This window comes from Antechinus flavipes, chromosome 3, assembly GCF_016432865.1.
Source record: "Antechinus flavipes isolate AdamAnt ecotype Samford, QLD, Australia chromosome 3, AdamAnt_v2, whole genome shotgun sequence".
Classification (NCBI taxonomy): domain Eukaryota; kingdom Metazoa; phylum Chordata; class Mammalia; order Dasyuromorphia; family Dasyuridae; genus Antechinus; species Antechinus flavipes.
In genome coordinates this window covers 613,418,923-613,436,800 of record NC_067400.1, presented here as the reverse complement: position 1 = coordinate 613,436,800, position 17,878 = coordinate 613,418,923, and the positions used below count along the sequence as shown (strand labels likewise).

The 17,878-nt window shown below is 44.0% G+C and overlaps 2 protein-coding genes across 11 annotated transcripts in view; one reads left to right on the top strand and one right to left on the bottom strand.

Annotated features, from left to right (window-relative positions):
• YIF1B (Yip1 interacting factor homolog B, membrane trafficking protein) overlaps positions 1–17,878 on the bottom strand; it is a 165,458-nt gene that overhangs the window by 126,123 nt on the left and 21,457 nt on the right.
• The window catches only part of CATSPERG (cation channel sperm associated auxiliary subunit gamma), a 100,314-nt gene that overhangs the window by 74,567 nt on the left and 7,869 nt on the right, over positions 1–17,878 (top strand). For 4 of the 10 annotated variants that reach the window (XM_051989106.1, XM_051989108.1, XM_051989102.1 and 1 more), the window contains 7 exons: positions 11,363–11,500; positions 14,162–14,221; positions 14,749–14,931; positions 15,143–15,272; positions 15,942–16,053; positions 16,300–16,458; positions 17,435–17,553. In XM_051989106.1, coding sequence (XP_051845066.1) covers positions 11,363–11,500; positions 14,162–14,221; positions 14,749–14,931; positions 15,143–15,272; positions 15,942–16,053; positions 16,300–16,458; positions 17,435–17,553 — 901 coding nt within the window. Of the gene's footprint in view, positions 1–6,434; positions 7,067–7,561; positions 7,616–8,395; positions 8,541–9,074; positions 9,202–9,713; positions 9,784–9,933; positions 10,090–10,461; positions 10,628–11,362; positions 11,501–14,161; positions 14,222–14,748; positions 14,932–15,142; positions 15,273–15,941; positions 16,054–16,299; positions 16,459–17,434; positions 17,554–17,878 lie in introns of those variants that run through there. The other 6 variants (XM_051989107.1, XM_051989104.1, XM_051989109.1 and 3 more) reach the window with 5 other exon arrangements.

The window sequence follows — 17,878 nt, the reverse complement described above, 5'->3', positions numbered from 1 at the left end:
TTAATGTTGAAGAATTGTCCATATATATGTTTTGAGAAATAAAAAGCTTTAATAAAGAAAAAAAATCATTTGGGATCATGTCTAGGTGGCCTTCCGATGGTAATTCTCCCTTTCTGACTCATTCAAGAAATTTGTTCTCAATTCATACAGGGATGGAAAGTCTATCATAGATGAATTTTTTATAATCAGTATAGCATCTTCTTGACCTTTAACTTATGATTAGGTCCTGAGCTTTCAAGGACCCAACTCCTTTATGAGGAATTAAAATCCAAGAAAGATAGGAAGATAGCAGGTATACCTAAATACCTTCAATGAACTCATTATTAGAATCAAATACTGGCTGTTTCTCAGGCTTGCTTGGATTATGGAAGCATAAGTGGCCACTTTAAAATTGATGATTGTTTCTGTTTTGTTTTTTTGGAGGCAATTGAGTTTATTGACTTGCTCAGAGTCACATAGCTAGTAAGTGTCCAAAATTGGATTTGAACTCCTCCTAACTTCTGAGCCATTGCTCTATCCACTATCACCTTCCATTCTGTATTTTTAACAGGGTCATGGATGACCATAGGCAAGACATCTAGTCTCCTTGTTCTTAGGTTCCTGTTGAGAAATCAGAGAATATCAAGAGTTGAAGTCCCTCTGAGGCATCTTGTCCATATCATATTGAAAAACATTACTAGCTATGTCATCTTTCATTGGTAGTTGTCCAACCTCAGATGAGATGGGGCCCACTGCTTCTGAAGGTAGCCCCTTTCCCTTAGTTATTGTATAGGTATTGTCTCAAACAAACTGAGGCTTGGGAAAGACCTTAATTGAGAAAGGCGAACATCATCCACTGCATCCTGGGCTATCACCAGTTGTCTTGCCAAAGCACTTTAATGACTCTGGAATAGAGAGTGAGGGTGACAACTCTACACAGCTCTGCTTCATTTAGATCCAATTCTCTAGCAAGTCAGGACATCACTCTCCTGATGTCATTGGTCCTTTTCTAGAATAAAGATCATCACTATCATCACCATCACCACCACCACCACAAACAACAAAAACAATAACAATGGGTGACAGAGCCAAAATGGCAGAGAAAAAACAGGAACTCACCTGAACTCTGCCTCAAAACTTTCTGCACACCTTTAAATAATACCCCAGAGCAAATTCTAGAGTAGCAGAATCCACAATAACCTACAACCCAAGACAACTTAATTGGCATAAAGGTCTATTGCACAGTCCAATAAGAGTAGAACACAGTCCAGTGCAAGCTCTGCCAAAGTAGACTGGGCCCCAGCAAATCAAAAGCAGGCTTTGGGATGACTGAATCAATGCTGGCCACAGATGCCTCCAGAGCTCTCATTTCACAGAAAGTAAGGGACTCAAATAACTGGTCATAAGGAGATTACAGGGCTCTCTTTACTGGCACTAAGAGTAGGACTTTGTTGCTTTGCCCATTTGCAGATCTGGGCAGCAGTCCTTGATGCCAGTTCTAGAGTTAGGAAGAACATACAGCTGCAGTGGAGCAGGAACCTTCATCAAAGTTCCAGGACAGAAAAGAGTACTTATGGGCACACAAAGCAAGGCATAAGCCAGGAGAGTAGTAAGCACACCTCCCCTTAGGTCATGCCACATTGGAAGAACTGAAAATTTACAGGTCCCTGGAAGTATCTCTGAAAACAGCTGCCCCAAACCCCTGAAGTTCAGGAAAGTACATCCTTCACCCTAGAAGTAGATTTTCGCTTTAGTAAAAAGTTAAACGTTAAGAAATAGGCTGGAAAATAAGCAAATAATAAACAAAAGTTATGGTGCAAAGAAGATGAAAACACATCTTCAGAAGACAACACAGTCAAAGTCCTGCATCCAAAGCTGCAAAGGAAAAATATGCATTGGTCTCAGGCATGGAAGAGCTCAAAAAGGATGTTAAAATACTAAGAGAAGTTGAGGAAAACTTGAGAAGAGAAATGAGTAATGAAAGAAAATCATGAAAAAGAGTCAACAGCTTTATAAAGGAGGCATGTTATAAAGAAAATAATAGCTTAAAAAGAGAGTAGGCCAAATAGTAAGAGATGCACAAAAATCCAATTAGGAGAAGCATGTGTTGAAAAGCAGAATTAGCCAAATGGGAAAAGGGGAACAAAAATTCACCAAAGAACTCCTTAAAAAATAGAAATGGCTAGATGGAAAAGGCTGTACAAAAGCTTACTCAAGAAAATAATTCTTTAAAAAGTAAAGTTGATGGAAATTTATATGGCAGAAACTAGGCACTGACCTACCCCTAACACACTATATCAAGATAAGATTGAAACAGGTACATGATTTAGACATAGAGTGATATTCTAAGTAAATTAGAAGAACAAAGGATAGGCTACCTCTCAGGATCTCTGGAGAAGGAAGGAATTTGTGGCCAAGGAAGAACTGGTGATCATTATTGACCATAACATAGAAAATTTTGATTATATTGTTAAAAAGTTTTTATACAAACAAAACCAATGCAGACAAGATTAGAAGGGAAGTAATAAACTGGGAAAACATTTTTACATTCAAGTGTTCTGACAAAGGCCTCATTTCTAAAATATATAGAGAATTGATTCCAATGTATAAGAATTCAAGCCATTCTCCAATTGATAAATGGTCAAAGGATATGAACAGACAATTCTCAGATGAAAAAATTGAAACCATTTCTAGTCATATGAAAAGATGTTCTAAATCACCATTGATCAGAGAAATGCAAATTAAGACAACTCTGAGGTACCATTCAGATTGGCTAAGATGAGAGGAAAAGGTAATGACGATTGTTGGAGGGGATGTGAGAAAACTGGATTACTACTACATTGTTGGTGGAGTTGTGAAGTGATCCAACAATCCTGTAGAGCAATTTGGAACTATGCCCAAAGGTCTGTCAAATTGTACATACCTTAGGATCCAGCAGTATTTCTACTGGGCTTGTATCCCAAAGAAAGCATAAGGGAGGGAAAGGGACCGACATGTGCAAAAATGTTTCTGGCAGCTCTTTTTGTAAAAGCATGAAACTGGAAACTGAGTGGATACCTATCAGTTGGAGAATGGCTGAATAAATTATGGGAAATGAATGTTATGGAATATTATTGTTCTATAAGAAATGATCAGCAGAATGATTTCAGAGAGGCCTGGAAAGACTTGCATGAACTTGCTAAGACTTGCTAAGTGAAATGAGCAGAATCAGGAGATCATCACACATGGCAATAGAAAGATTATACAATGATCAGTTCTAATGGGCATGGGTCTCTTCAACAATAAGATGATTCATGCCAGTTTCATTGGTCTTGTGATTAAAAGAGCCCTCTGCACTCAGAGACTGTGGGAAATGAGTGTGGTTGACAACATAGTATTTTCTTTTTGTTGTTGTTTGCTTGCATTTTGTTTTCTTTTTTTCTTTTTGATCTGATTTTTCTTTTGTAGCATGATATTTGTGGAAACATATAGAAGAATTGCACGTGTTTAACATATTGGATTACTTGCTCCTAAGGGAGGGGGAAAGGAGAAAGGAGAGAGAAAACTAGAATACAAGTTTCATAAGGGTGAACGTTGAAAATTATCTATGTACATATTTTGAAAATAAAAAGCTTTAATTTAAAAAAAGGCTTTCTTCTTTTGTCTTTGCAAAAAAAAAATTTAAAAAAATAAAAAGTAGAATCGAGCAAATGGAACCTAATGATTCTATGAAACATTAAGAAACAATATGACAAAACCAAAAGAATGAAAAAAAATAAGACTGAAAAACTCATTGGAAAAACCATTGAACTGGAAAATAGATCCAGGGGAGATAATTTAAATTTTTATGGATTTTCTGAAAGCAATGATTAAAAAAATAGTCCAGGCAACAACTTTCAAGAAATGATAAAGGAAAATTGCCTTGATACCCTAGAATCAAAGAATAAAATAGAAATTGGAAGAATCCACCAATCATCTCTAGAAACAAAATCTCCTAGGAATATTATAGCCAAATTCCAGAACTCTCAAGTGAGAAGGAAAATATTGCAAGAATCCAGAAAGAAACAATTCAAATATTATGAAGCTACATTCAAGATAACACGAGATTTAGCAGCTTCTACATTAAAGGACTGAGGAGCCTGGAGTATGATATTCCCAAAAGCAGAGTCCCAAGGATTACAATCAAATAACACATACCTAGCAAAATTGAATATAGTCTTTTAGGGGAAAGCATTGACATTCACGAAATAGGGGGTTTTCAAGACTTCCTGACAAAATGACCAGAGTTGAATAGAAAATTTAACCTCCAAATACAATACTCAAGAAAAGCATGATAAGATACACAGGAAAAAAGGAATCATAAGGGACTTAATAAGGTTAAACTGTTTACATTGCTACTTGGGAAAATGATATTTGTAACTTATAAGAATGTTCTCATGATTAGGGCAGTTAGAAGGTATATATATAGGCAGAGGACACAGGTGTGAGTTGAATAAGATGGGATGCTATCTGAAAAAAATTACATTAAGGCATAAGAAAGAGAACTAAGAGAAAGAGAAAGGGAGAAGTATATTGAGGTAAATCATCTGATATAAAAAGGGCATGAAAGAGCTTTTACAATGGAGGAAAGATGGGGGAGGTGGTTGGAAATGCTTGACCCTTCTCATTGGAATTGGCTCAAAGAAGAAATAGCAAAAACACTCAATTGGATATAAAAATCTAAGTAACCCTAAGTAAAGTAGGAGAGGAAGGAGATGAGAAGGGAAGGGATATTCACTCATACAAGGAAGGGCAGATTAGGGAAGGCAGAAGCTTAACACTTTTGAGGAGAGACAAGATGAAATGATTCAGAGGGAGAGAGAAAAGAATAAACACGAGGGTATGAAATACAGTTAGCAATCACAATTGTGAAAAACAATTTTGAAACAAGTTTCTCTGATAAAGATTTCGTCTCTCAAATATATAGAGAAATGAGTCAAAAATGTGGAAATAAGAGTTATTGCTCAAGTGATAAATGATTAGAAAATGTGAACAGTCAGTTTTCAGACTAGAGTGATGACAATAAAAAACTTAGTGCAAGCCTAAGGCATTTTAGTGAAAATTATGCTGTACAGCATCCTGACCAGATCACATTTAGCAAACTGGGTTCAGCTCTGGAGGCCACATTTGATATGTTCTCAAGATCATAGCAAGATTGGATTTTAGAAGCCATTTAGCCCAAACATCTCCTTTTATAAATGAGGAAACTGAGATCCACAAAATTGGTGGTGATCATAGTTAGTAAAGGGCAGAGATGAAATGTGAACCAAAGTTCATTGATTCCAAATTTAAAATTTTCTCCATTCTGTCTTTTGCTTAGTGTTTGTTTTGCTTTGAACCAATCCCTCCTTTAACTGGTCTTGCTTCTAAGTCAGCCATCTGTCTTCTGGCTATTTCCCTGTTGATTGAAATGTATTTCTCTCTGTCTCTGTCTCTATCTCTGTCACTGTGTGCGTGTGTGCCCGCAGTCTGCATTCTTCATTCCTTTGATCAGTCTAGATAAGAGTGAGATTCAGATATCTTATACTGCCTCTCCAGAAGGGGATGTTTGCTAAACTGGCTTGTTGTCTTCCAGAATGAGCCATTGATCAACTTGATACAGCATCAAGAATTGGATAACTAGGTTGGTTTGAGATCATGTTTTTGAGGACCAATTAAAGCACTTGGGATTAATCTGGAGAAGTGAGCACTCAAGGAGAGGGAAACAATAGTCACCATGAATTCAAAGGACAGTCACATGGATGAGGAATTAGAATTATTTGGGAACAGAATTAGAACTAATGGATAGAAGTCAAAAAGAGACAAATTTAGGTTTGTTGTAAGGAAACAGAATTAAAGAGCTGCAGAAAGATCAAGGAGAATAAGGATAGAGTAGTTTATATATATTATCATATTTGATCCTCACAAGCATGATAAATGTGGAAATATGTTTAGAAGAATTGCATGTGTTTAACCTATATTAGATTCCTTGCTGACTAGGTGGGAAGGGGTAGGAGGAAAGGAGAAAAATTTGGAACAAAAGATTTTGCAGAGATGAATGTTGAAAACTATATTTGTATGTATTTTGTAAAATAAAAAGCTATTTTAAAAAGATACAGATGAGGCACAATGCTATCCCAGTTTTAACCGTGTACGCAATATGAAGAACTTGAACGTGATCATCTGAAAAACAAGGTAACTAGCTGGGATAGAGAGCCTCACCGACCGGCTTCACCTGAAGGTCCGGAACTTTTCTGAGAGCTCCAACGAGGAGATCTCAGCAGGTCTCAGGGTCACGTGCCCTAGAGCCTCTGGCCAGCCGTTAGCCACTTAACCCTTTGACTGGCGGAAACGCCAACCAGAAGGGCTCTAGGAAAACAAAAGGATCTGGACCTTCTGGGTGTGTCTGGTCCCTCTACCCGGGCGGGGGGGGGGGGGGGGGGGGGGAGGGGAGAGGCGGGGGTAAAGAGGTGAAGGGGAGGAACAAGATTGGAGGAATGGATGAGAGGAAGCAATAGCTGGGATGGGACTGGGTGGAGAAATGACCAGAGGAAGGTAGAAGCTGGGATGGGGAAAAAAGGGAGGGAATAAGCCTGGAGGGAGGGGCGGAGTTTAAGTGAGTCCTAGGGCCCAGAGAGCCCCTCCCTCAGACTCCTTGAGTCTCCTGGAGCAAATAAATCTTGGCCATTGACTCAGTTTCCCCATGGTGAAAAGGGGAATTCAAGATTTCATAGTTGTCTGGTCCTTTTTGTTTTCCGTGAATCCCTCGTTCGGGTGCACGGAAGCAGGGAGGACATAGGGACAGCAGCAGGTGTCCTTCCGCTTCCTGGATTTCGCCTGTGACTCCCTGCCTGGGCTCCCCAGCTCTGGACTCCCCATCCTAATGGCGTCCCTACTGATGCTGTTGCTCCTGCTGCTATCGCCGCCGCCAGTCCAGCCACAGTATGAAGACGCCTGCAGATGGCAAGTGGCACTCAACAAGTACGAAACCTTAGGAATGGGTGGTGAAAAGTTTTTCTTGCAGCAACCAGTTTCCATTATTGATAAATTCTTCAGGAAACTAGTGGATTCACCCATCGACCACAAAGAGGTAAGGGCCTGGCCCAACGGTATCCTTTGTCCCTCCCATACCATCCTCTCAGCTACCCATCCATCCCACTTTGCCTTTCCATCTTTCCAACTGACCTCTGACTCTTCAATCTTATTCCACTTGACTCAGGTCTTGTCAACTCTGGCCTCTCCTAGGGGAAGCAAGTCACTTTTACCTCTCTTGGTCTTACTTTTTTTCACCTGTGAAATGGGGGGTTGGAGAAGAGCCCTTCCAACTCTCAGCTCTTCTTCCATCCTTCCTCCCTCCCATCTATCCCTCTGTCTTCCCTTCACTGGATCTGTTCTTTGTCTCTTTTGTCACTCTTTTATCCTTTCCTTGGTTCCTGCCCCTTCATGTCTTCAGGCCACTCTCCCAGAGCCCTGGATATCCCATGCCCTGGGTCTTGTGGAGGGAGGTTGGAAGGAAAGAAGGGAATGGCAGAAGGGGAATGGGTCAGGATGACTGCCCTGAGCTGGATGTATTGCTTATCTTTAGAATTATGTGGGATTCCCTTACTACATGAAGATTAACTTCACCTGCCCTGGAGAGGTGAGGGAGGGGTGGAAAAGGAGGAGGGAGAATTGGAACAAGGTGGGCCCACAGAAACAGGGTAGGTAGAGGGGGAAATCTTGATTTAGAGATGGATCAGTGAAGGGTCTGATGGGTGGGGAAGCATCTGGGGAGGGGTGGCCTCTATCTCACCCAAACCATCTTTGGGGGACCTACCCAATAGACCTTGTTCTCCTGCCCCCAACATCTTTGCCCACTTCCTATCCAGCTCCCCAGGCTACCAAAGAAGTTTCTGGACACTGCCATCCCTGCTCCTCCAACCCAACCAATTTCCATGTTCTATTCCTCAGCCCTCTCCTGAACTGGAGAGTCCTTGGAAGATTTCCTGGAGGCTGAGGAAGGGGAAAGTTGTTTTATCTGGCAGATAAGGAACTCAGTCCCTAGAGGCCAGTTCCTGTGTGGGCTGTCCTAAGAGGCTGGCTGTGCAGAAGGACTCCTGTCCATAAGGAAGATTTGAGGGGGAAGGGAAGGCAGGGAATCCCAGGAGGAAATGTAGGTCCTGAAGGGCTCCCCTAACCTTCAAAGATGGTGCTGGTGTCTTGATTGGCCTAGAGGGTATTCTGTTCTCCAGCTTCCAGCAATGAAGTTAGGATTTTTCCCTAAGTTCTTGCCTGGCAGAGTTCTGTTCTCTAACCCACCCCCCTCCAGAGAGGTAGGGTCTCTAAGGCCAGGGCTCAGGCCTAGACATGGTGAGTGGGGCAGAAAGGTCTGGCCATAGCCATTGCCTGAGCAATGTCACTCCCACTTTGGTCCTCCCAGACTCCAGAAGCCTTTGTCCGTGGGGGTTTCCTTAAGGGCATGATCCCTCGTGTACGGGTCACCTTCTATCCCCCTGTGAATTTCCGGAGGTGGAGATCAGAGAGGCTGCAAATCCAGATGGAGGGAGCACCATTTCAAATCCGGGGTGAGGGTCCTCTACCAACAATGTCAGAAAGGACAATATCTTGGAGAAGGGGGCGCCAAGAAGTTGGAAAGGATGAATAGATCTGTCCTTGGTCAGTTTAGCACTTGGGGTATGAGGAAACCTGCATAGCAGGCCTTGAGAGGTAGAGTTCCCTGGAAACCCACCCAGGCCCCTGATCCTAGAAAAGAGCTGAGCTACAGGTCACAAAGACCTTGGGATCCCACACTTGCTGGTCACCTTGAGCATTCCCCTTTGCCCTCAGCTGCTTTGGTGCCAACTTCTTGCACTTGGGTTTCAGTTGTATTTGGGCGAGGTAGGGAAAGCTTGGCCAGTTAGACTAAGCTGATGCTTGTTGGGCTTCCCAGCTTCTAGAGAAGAGAGGGAGGAAACATAGCTTACTACGGAGTCTGGTGCCCTACATTAAGGCCCAGTCCCTTGGTAGAGTTCTGGTAAGAAGGGAAGGTGAGGCAGTGCTGGCTAACTGAGGATAGATCCTAAGCTTGTATCTACCTCATTTCATTTCCCACCTGCTAGCACAATGTGGACCCTATACCATATGTAATGTGAATTGGTACACCCCAATGCCCATGAAGAATGGCAGTGTAATGATGGAAGTTGAAATCATCAGCAACAACCAGGGGGAGATCATTAGTAATGGCAAGTAGGTTGTCTCGGGCATCTCTGTGGGGAGCAGGGGATGGTGGAAGGCATAGCTTTCAGACGGTATAGCTGCCGGGATCGGGTTTGTGGACAGAGGGCTAAACTCAGGAAGCAAACAGTGTCCAAACCCAAAAATGACCCTGGAGACTGATCACCCAGCCTGATCTACTCTCCCAAGCCTATTTTCAGAGGAGAAAACTGGTGACAACGTAGCTCTGAATGGCATCTTCATAGAAATGATGATTAAACTCGTGGCAACTGATGAGAGATCACTGAGATAGCATAGAAGGGCAGAGCCAAGGTGGCAGTGCCCTAGGTGTCCAAGGCAGGAATTGAACCCGAGTTCCCTGACTTCAAACTCGGTTCTTGTCACTGCGCCAAGTTACCTCCTGTTCAGATTCAGTGGCCTGAGACTTGAGGTGGGCTTATCTGAGCATCAAGTTAAGGGGTTGGGTGAGAAGTCTGATTTGACTCTGGCAGATACCTAGAAGGCTATTCCCTCTCCCTTTGCAGGTTCATGATAAATATCAATGGGTTTCTGAAAAAAAAGAAGGACAAACTGAGTTTTTCCCTGGGAGAGGAGGTGAGAGAAAATAGGGGGAAGGGGATAGGAGAAAGGCTTAGGGGTATAAGGAGGGAAGGAGGGAAGTGATCCTCTTAGTCAAGAGAGTCTCATGGATGGGGGGAGCTAGACTATTCTTCCATTGTTTCTCTTGGGCCTCTCTCCCCTTAGGTCAGTTCCATCATGCACAGACACTTCCTTAAAGCACCATCTAGGCCTGTGTGGGCTACATTGGAACAGGCTCCTGTGCTAATCCTTGGGGGCATTCCAAATGAGAAAATGGTTCTTATCTCTGACTCTAGCTTCAAGGATTTCTCCCTGGTGGAGGTGAGGGAGGCTGAATGGCAACTGACTGGGTCAATGGAGGGTGGGCAACAATGGACATTCTCTGGACGTGGGAAGGGAAGGGTAGAAGGACATGTTGATCCCCAGGACTGGAGTGTTATTAGGTCTGACCCCAACCAAGGGGCACACCCAGCCCCATCCCTCTGCCAGAGACATCAAGGTATGAGGTGGGGAAGTAAGGGGGAGGAGGTAGAGAAGGGCCTGGGTTCTAGACTCCATTCTGCCTCTTAGTTGGCCAAGTCTCTTTCTTCTCACCTCTTTAAAAAGGAGGGGACTTTGGTGACCTAAATGACGTCTTAATTCTTCTCCCTGCTCTCAATCCTGGGAACCTCCATTCCTCACTGATGGGCTCAGCTGAACATCGACAGCTGCTGGCTGGGTACTCTTCAGTGCCCTCAGGAGGAGTTCACGGCCTCCATCTTTGATGCCATCGCCACTGAAAGTGTCCTCTTCATCAGACAGAACCAACTTGTCTACTATTTCACTGGCAACTACTCCCACTTACCTGGAAAAGCAACTGGTAAGAAGCTAGGGATGGGAAGCACTGTGAGAGTAGGGATTGGGAACTCCCTCCCAATTCTAGCCTCTTCCCGCTCCCCGCCCTGAGGCAGACTAGCTCCTCTGAGCCTGGGGTCTGACTCCAGTACAAAGGAAAATAATCTTTCATGATACCATAGGATGCAGACCTATGGACTAGATGCTGAGGAAAAAAGCCAGCTGGGGTGAGGGAGGGAAGAATGATTCGGGCAGTTGGCAGACCGGTTTGTAGCAGCGGGAATATCGGATGGCTGCCCTTCCTTGGAGAGAGGGAGCATGTCAGTGGGCACCCTAAGGAGAAGACAGGGTATGGCCAGTGGGCATGCCCACTCTCTCCATGAGGAGGAACCCCAAAGGCTTGCCTCTCTCCCTGTCACCTCATCCCAGTTGATAGGAAAGCTCATCTGACTGATCAGGGAACTCTTCCCCCCTGTCCAGAGTTTCCACAAGGTCCATTTCCCTCCTTTGTCATAGAGCCCATAGCAGGGTCATGACCCAAGCAGAGAAAATCATCATATACATACAACATGAGAGCAGAGCAGAACCCAGGTGAGGTGGGGGACAGATGGCTGGTTCAATAGCTGATGGAGGTTTCCTGAAGGAAGTTAAGCCATTCTCACGTGGTCCTTAGAAGTTTCTGCAACTCACTTTCCTTTTGGGAAAATAGAGGAGGGAAGGGGGAAATGCCATCCCTGAGCAAGGCTTTCTCTCTCCCCAGACAGCTGGGTCAGAGTCTTGAACAAACGGTGTATCAAGAAACTTTGTCCTGTGGAACTTCACAGCAATGGCTCTGAGTACATCGTGGCCGTGGCTGGGGGCAATGAAGAGGGCTTCTTCCACTTTGGAACCATCACAGGTAGCCTCCCTCAACTTCCTTTCTCTGAAAAGAGACTCCCAGCCTCTATAATAATGGGGTGGGGATGTGTGAGCTTAGGTTCCTATACTTCCCTTCACCTCTACTCAAGTATTTATTAAGAAGGATGGAATTTAAGAGTATCTGCAAGGACCAAGCTGCCTCAATGGATGCTGTACATGTATTTTAATCCATAAGGCAAAGCAAATCAAGATAGTAGGATGAAAATTTAATTCAAGAGTAAAATGATAATATCTGTTTATAATGATCAGCATTTAAAATGCAAAGATAGAAGGAATTTCAGCAAATCATAAAAAATAATTTTTTGCCTCAATTGCTGTACCTAGTCCTTCCAGTGTTTAATCTGCTTCAAATGTACAAAGTATCCCTTAAATCATCCATTACCTGGGCCATGGTTTCCCCATGTATAAAATGAAAGAATCGGACCAGATGGTCTCTGAAGTCCCTTCCAGCTAAGACCAGTCATAAGTTTCATTTTGAATTTGAAATTCTCATGAGAAAATGAAAATTGGTCCATGCATTCTTTTGGAGGATACACCATACACAGAAATATGTAAATAGGAGATAATTTGTGGGGAAAGCACTTGAACGAGGGGACCCAGGAAATTGTCTGATCAAGAAAGGCTTCCCCTAAGAGATGGCACCTCAGTAGGGACATCTTTGCAAAACCTGGAGTTGGCAGATGCAATATTTGTACTTTATTTTCACTTTGACTGGAATGGTGATTGATTGAAGGGGAGGAATTAGAAATAAGCCTGGAGAATTAAGTTGGAGAAAAACTCAAAAGGCTGAGGAGTTAGTTTATATTATTCGGGTAGCAATGGGGATGAAAATTCAGAGGCTTTGGACTAGAAGTGTGGCCTGCTGGGACCTGTGCTTTAAAAGTATTAATATGGCAGCCATGAGGAGGTTGGATTGGAGAGGGAAGGTGTGGGAAGCAGAGAGACCAATTAAGAGCCTATTACAGTAGTCTTGGCAAAGGTCACTTGTGTAGCAGGCCAGAGCAGGAATGGTAAAGTTAAATGAGCTTTTTTGTTGGGCTTTCTCATTGTACCCCTCTAAACAGCATTTGAAAATGCATTCAATGTCAGAGAGATTCATTTTTCTTCAGTCCCTGGTGGCTTAGGAAGACAGAGACTCCTGGGGTGTGGTGGAAACATCAGCAGCTGTGACTCCAGAACCAATTCTATTACCCATTACCCAGTTCCAAATGGTAATTCCTGGCTAGAGAGAGATGCTTACAGTAGCAAAGAAGCTGGGGAAGGACCTGGGAAAGGACCAGAGCACAAACTAGGAGAGTCATGACCAGAACTCCCTGCACATCACACCATCTTGGAAGTACCAAAAATTTATAGCAACCCCCAGTCCCAAATATCCACGAAAACAGCAGGACATAAAAGGCTGACACGAAGGACAATCATCTTGTCCTTTCCCATCGCACTTCACATCCAGAAGGGGATCAAAGCCCAACATTAAAAATCCAAAGTCAAGAAATAGACTGGAAAATGAACTATTTAAAAAACAAACCCTGACCTATGAAATGAGCAGGAGAAGTAAATGGAAACCTGTTCAGTATCTTTGCCAACAAAATCCCAAATGGAATCACAAAGGGTCTCACACCACACAAAGGGTCTCATAACATACACATATGCGGGCATGTGGTTTTTCCCTCACTAGAATATAAGCTCCTTGAGGGCATGGATTCTTCCATTCTTTGTCTTCCCATCACTAGCATCTAGCACAGAGCCTGACAAATAAATAGTCAGTGCTTACTATATGCTTTGATGGACAGAGTGCTGCTTTCTTCCCACCACAGGATAATGTGATATCTCACTCTGTCAATCCACCAGTATCTATTAAGTGCCTACTGTGTGCCAACCACTGCTATGGGTGAATAAGTGCTGCAGCTATAAAGATATAAAGCAAAACAATCCCTACTCTGGCAGATCTTACCTCTAATCAGTGAGTTCTAGAACAAGGATGCCTCCTCATCCAATCCCTGAGTTTTGTTATTGTTTATTCAGGTAGCAACATTGCACTGAGCTTTAATGAGGTTAAGATAGTTGGGGTGTTTGCCCACGGCACACAAAGCAGAGAGGCACCAGATTAGTTTTTAAATTTATTTCTTATCCCAAGAATGCTAGGCTGCTGTGTTAATCTTGTCTTGATTTTAGTGCTGATGGCTGACACAGGGGTATGAGGTCCCCCCCCTTAACCCAGCTCCCATCCACGAGGGTGTTTGAGGTTAAATCTGGAAGCAGTGTCCTGCTGGTCCCACCAGGCATCTAAATCCAGTTCTTGAAAAGGACTAGAGTTAAATCCCATTGCATGGGGGAAATAATGGAGGACTCGGTATGAGGTTCCTGCAAGGCTGGGGACCGAGAAGTCATCAGTGACACCCAAAGAGGGAATGGAAAGCAATAGTTTGAGACCAGGGACCATAAGTGGCACGTGCTTGTGAGAAGTCCTCCTGGCCTTCTAACCATAAACTCATCTTGGGTATAGTGTGTTTGTGGATTCCCCTCTTTCAGGGATTACAGGCGGCTCATCCTGGGCCATTCTTAAGGCTAGGGAGTAAGGGGGAACCTGCTCTGCCCTAATGCTGACCCCTGTTCTCCTGCCCCACTTCTTCCTCCTTCCCAGATGCCACAGTGACCTTTAAGCAGTTTCCTGTCTCGAGTTCGATATGTGATATATTCAAAGGTTTGGTGTTTGCCTGGGACAGCCTGTGGGAAGCTACCCATCCTACCCATCTCCCCATATGGGCTTGTGGAAGGGGTAGAAGGCCCCCAGGGGTAGTAGTGAAGCCCAGGGTGGGAGAGGTAGTGCAAAAGGGGAAAGTGAGTGTTAGATTTGGTCCATCCTAGCTCTACCACTGACTAGCTTTGTGACTCTGAAAAAACCACCTTCCCCCTCCCTGGGCTTCAGTTCCCTCATCTGCAAAAGGAGGGTATTGGGCTCAATAACTTCTAAAGTCCTTTCCAATATCTGAACCTCAGGGTGTCTTAAGATCCTAGAAAGGCTCTTCCCCCCTGGGAAGGCCCTAAGCTCTCTGGAGTGCTTACAGCCTAGGGAGGGGAGATCAGCAGAGACTACATGGGTTCACACGGGAGACTGAATCCCTGGGGGAGGTGTCATTGCACAAGGTGGTTCTGGATCTCTTCCGGGAGGTGCCAGTGGCTTCCAGTGGACAGCATCAGGCCATAGCTACACTGGTCACCTCCCTGCAGCCCCAGTGTGCAGGATCCACTGGGTGACGTATAACACAGAGGAACACAAGTTCTTGCTTCTCATGGAGATGGGCCAAAGCAACCAGGCAACATTCAAGATTTTTGAGTACATAGTACTACCTAAAGGCTCCAACATAGATGCAATCAATTTGCTTTTTACCATACCCCGTTATATCCCCGCGAGTAAGTAAATAAAGGGACCTGGGAGCTTGCAGGGGATCAAAGGCCAGATGCCTGGAGAAATCTGGGCAGGGAGAGAGGGCTGTGTTGGGCTGGTCAAAGACTGGACTATTGGGGACTAGAGAATAAAAAGCTGGGATTGAGATGCTGAGTGAAGGGGAGGGGTGATGGGAAGTGGGAGAGTTCACTACAGTGGTGTTGGCTCCCTGGGAAGGTATCAACAAGGATTTTGTGATGCTGCTGGCCATGGAGAAGTACACTGCCTACCCCCTGGTGCCCAAGGGTCTATTCTACAATCCTTTCTCCCACATGCTGTTCATTTGGGGCAATGCTATTCTGCAGAGGTGAGGGTAAAGGGGAAAATTGGGGGGGGCATCCAGGCAGTAACCATGTACACAACTGGGATTCCCTGAGCTTTGGGGGGCAGAAACCTCTCCCTTTATTCTCCTCCCCTTGAGAACTGGCTACAGACCTCCTCTTGCCCACAATGTCCCAAGAAACCTGAGTGACTAGATATTGAGGTGGTGGAAGTAGATGAAATGGTGAATCTACAATAAGGAAGAGCCAAGTTTTAATCCAGACTTATGCATTGTGGCCCTATGTGACCCTGGGAAAATCCCTCAGACTCAGTTTCTTCATCGTAAGATAGGAACAATGACAGCATCTGCCTCCTGGGGGGTTGTGAGGATATCAAGACATTTTTAAGCACCTAAAAACCTAAAACTGAGTCTAGACTCTGCTCCCAAGGACACTGAGATTGTGGGCTAGAGCAAAAGGGACCCTGAGTTCAAGTTCTAGCCTCTGACTCATTATGTGATTCCAGTCCTTTTATTTCCCTTTCTGTCCAGTAAGGACAATGGATCCTATGAATCCTTGAATCTATAGCCCAGGGAGCTGAGGGTATAAAGGGAGGATAACAAGGGGGGACAAGCAGATAAAAGCTGAGCTCTTTGGGCTATGTTACTCTCACATGCCCTTGACCAAGTCTGGGCTTCCTTCTTGTCCTCCCACAGCTTTGACAATATAGATTTTATTTACTTGTCCAAATTCCCCAAGGAGTCAACAGTAAAGTACACAACCAGCTCCTACCATGGAGAAATGATCTTCGTCACCGAGAATGAGGAGGTGGGGAACAGAAGGTTGGCCCAACCACTCCCTGGCTTCTGTTTCCCTAGTTTCTGCCCCCTCCTAAACCCAAGGCCCATCCCTGTGGGCTCCCCATTCTTTGCATGGTCTTCAATGCTCCTATTCCTCTTATCATGGTCACCTTCTTTTCTGCCCCCCACCCTCAGAGGATCTGGCCTGGGCCCTCAAGCTCCTGTCCTTCCTCACTTCTTCCTCCTTGTCTCTCCTGCACTCTTGGCCCCCCAGATCTGGTTGGTTTTTGAAAAAAGCTTTGAGATACGTCGTCTGTACCCATCAAGTGGCTGGCAGATTGTTTTCAGCCTTTCCAAGATGAGGGGCTTAAACTGGTACACAGACAATGAGACTTCAGTCAGCGTCTTCTTCGACAGTATGGGTCTGCAACAGGTGAGACTTAAAGAGACCACAGACAACGTTGGAGGGGATGTGGGAAAAGGGGGACATTCAACATTGTTGTATCAACATTGTTGGTGGAATTGTGAACACATCCAGTCATTCTGGAGAGCAATTTGGAACTATGCTCAAAAAGTTATCAAATTGTGCATTACCCTTTGATCCAGCAGTGTTTCTACTGGGCTTATACCCCAAAGAGATACTAAAAAAGGCAAAGGGACCTGCATGTGCCAAAATGTTTGTGGAAGCCCTGTTTGTAGTGGCTAGAAGGTGGAAAATTAATGGATGCCCATCAATTGGAGAATGGTTGAGTAAATTGTGGTATATGAACGTTATGGAATATTATTGCTCTGTAAGAAATGACCAGCAGGATGATTTCGGAGAGGCTTGAAGAGACTTACACGAACTGATGCTGACTGAAATGAGCAGAACCAGGAGATCATAATATATCTCAACAACACTACTGTATGAGGATGTATTCTGATGGAAGTGGATTTCTTCGACAACGAGAAGATCTAACTCTGTTCCAATTGATCAATGATGGACAGAAGCAGCTACACCCAAAGAAACAACACTGGGAAATGAGTGTAAACTGTTTGCATTTTTGTTTTTCTTCCCAGGTTATTTTTACCTTCTGAATCCAATTCTTTCTGTGCAACAAGAGAACTGTTCGGTTTTGTACACATATATTGTATCTAGGATCCACCATGACATATTTAACTTGTATAGAACTGCTTGCCATCTGGAGAAGGGGGTGAAGGGGGGGAGGGGAAGAGTCGGAACAGAAGTGAGTGCAAGGGATAATGTTGTAAAAAAATTACCCTGGCATGGGTTCTGTCAATAAAAAGTTATAAAAATAAAAAATAAAAGATACCACAGACTTTCCAAATGGGCCTGACCACTCAGGAAGGATTCTATCCATGCAGAGCTGAAATGACCCTTTCCTCTCTTTAAACATCTTCCCCCACAGCTAGTCTACCAGATAAATAAGAAAGGAGAAGGGAAGCTGAAGAAAAGGCGTGTCCCAGTGGAGGAAATCATGATGTATCGGGTGCTCAGTAAAACGGCTACTGAAGTCTCTGAACAATCGTGAGTGAGCCTGAACCCAAGTACTGATGAGGGATGACGGTTAAGAGTGGGGATGAAGGAGAGTTTGTCAGATCCCAGGATCCCCTTGCAAAACCACCTTGAGGAGCTTTGAATCTATTGCTTAGAAGCCAACTTCTCCATAAAGGCTTTGGGGACTTAACCATTGAAAGTAATGCTTCCCATCCCTATTTCTTCTCATGCTTTACTTCCTTTCATGACGATCTCACTATCTTGTTTCATAGCTATTTTTTCCATGTGATCTTTCATCTCCCCTGTTCTTGTGATATAAACTTTCTGGGAATAGAGTCTTTGTTGTATCATTTTC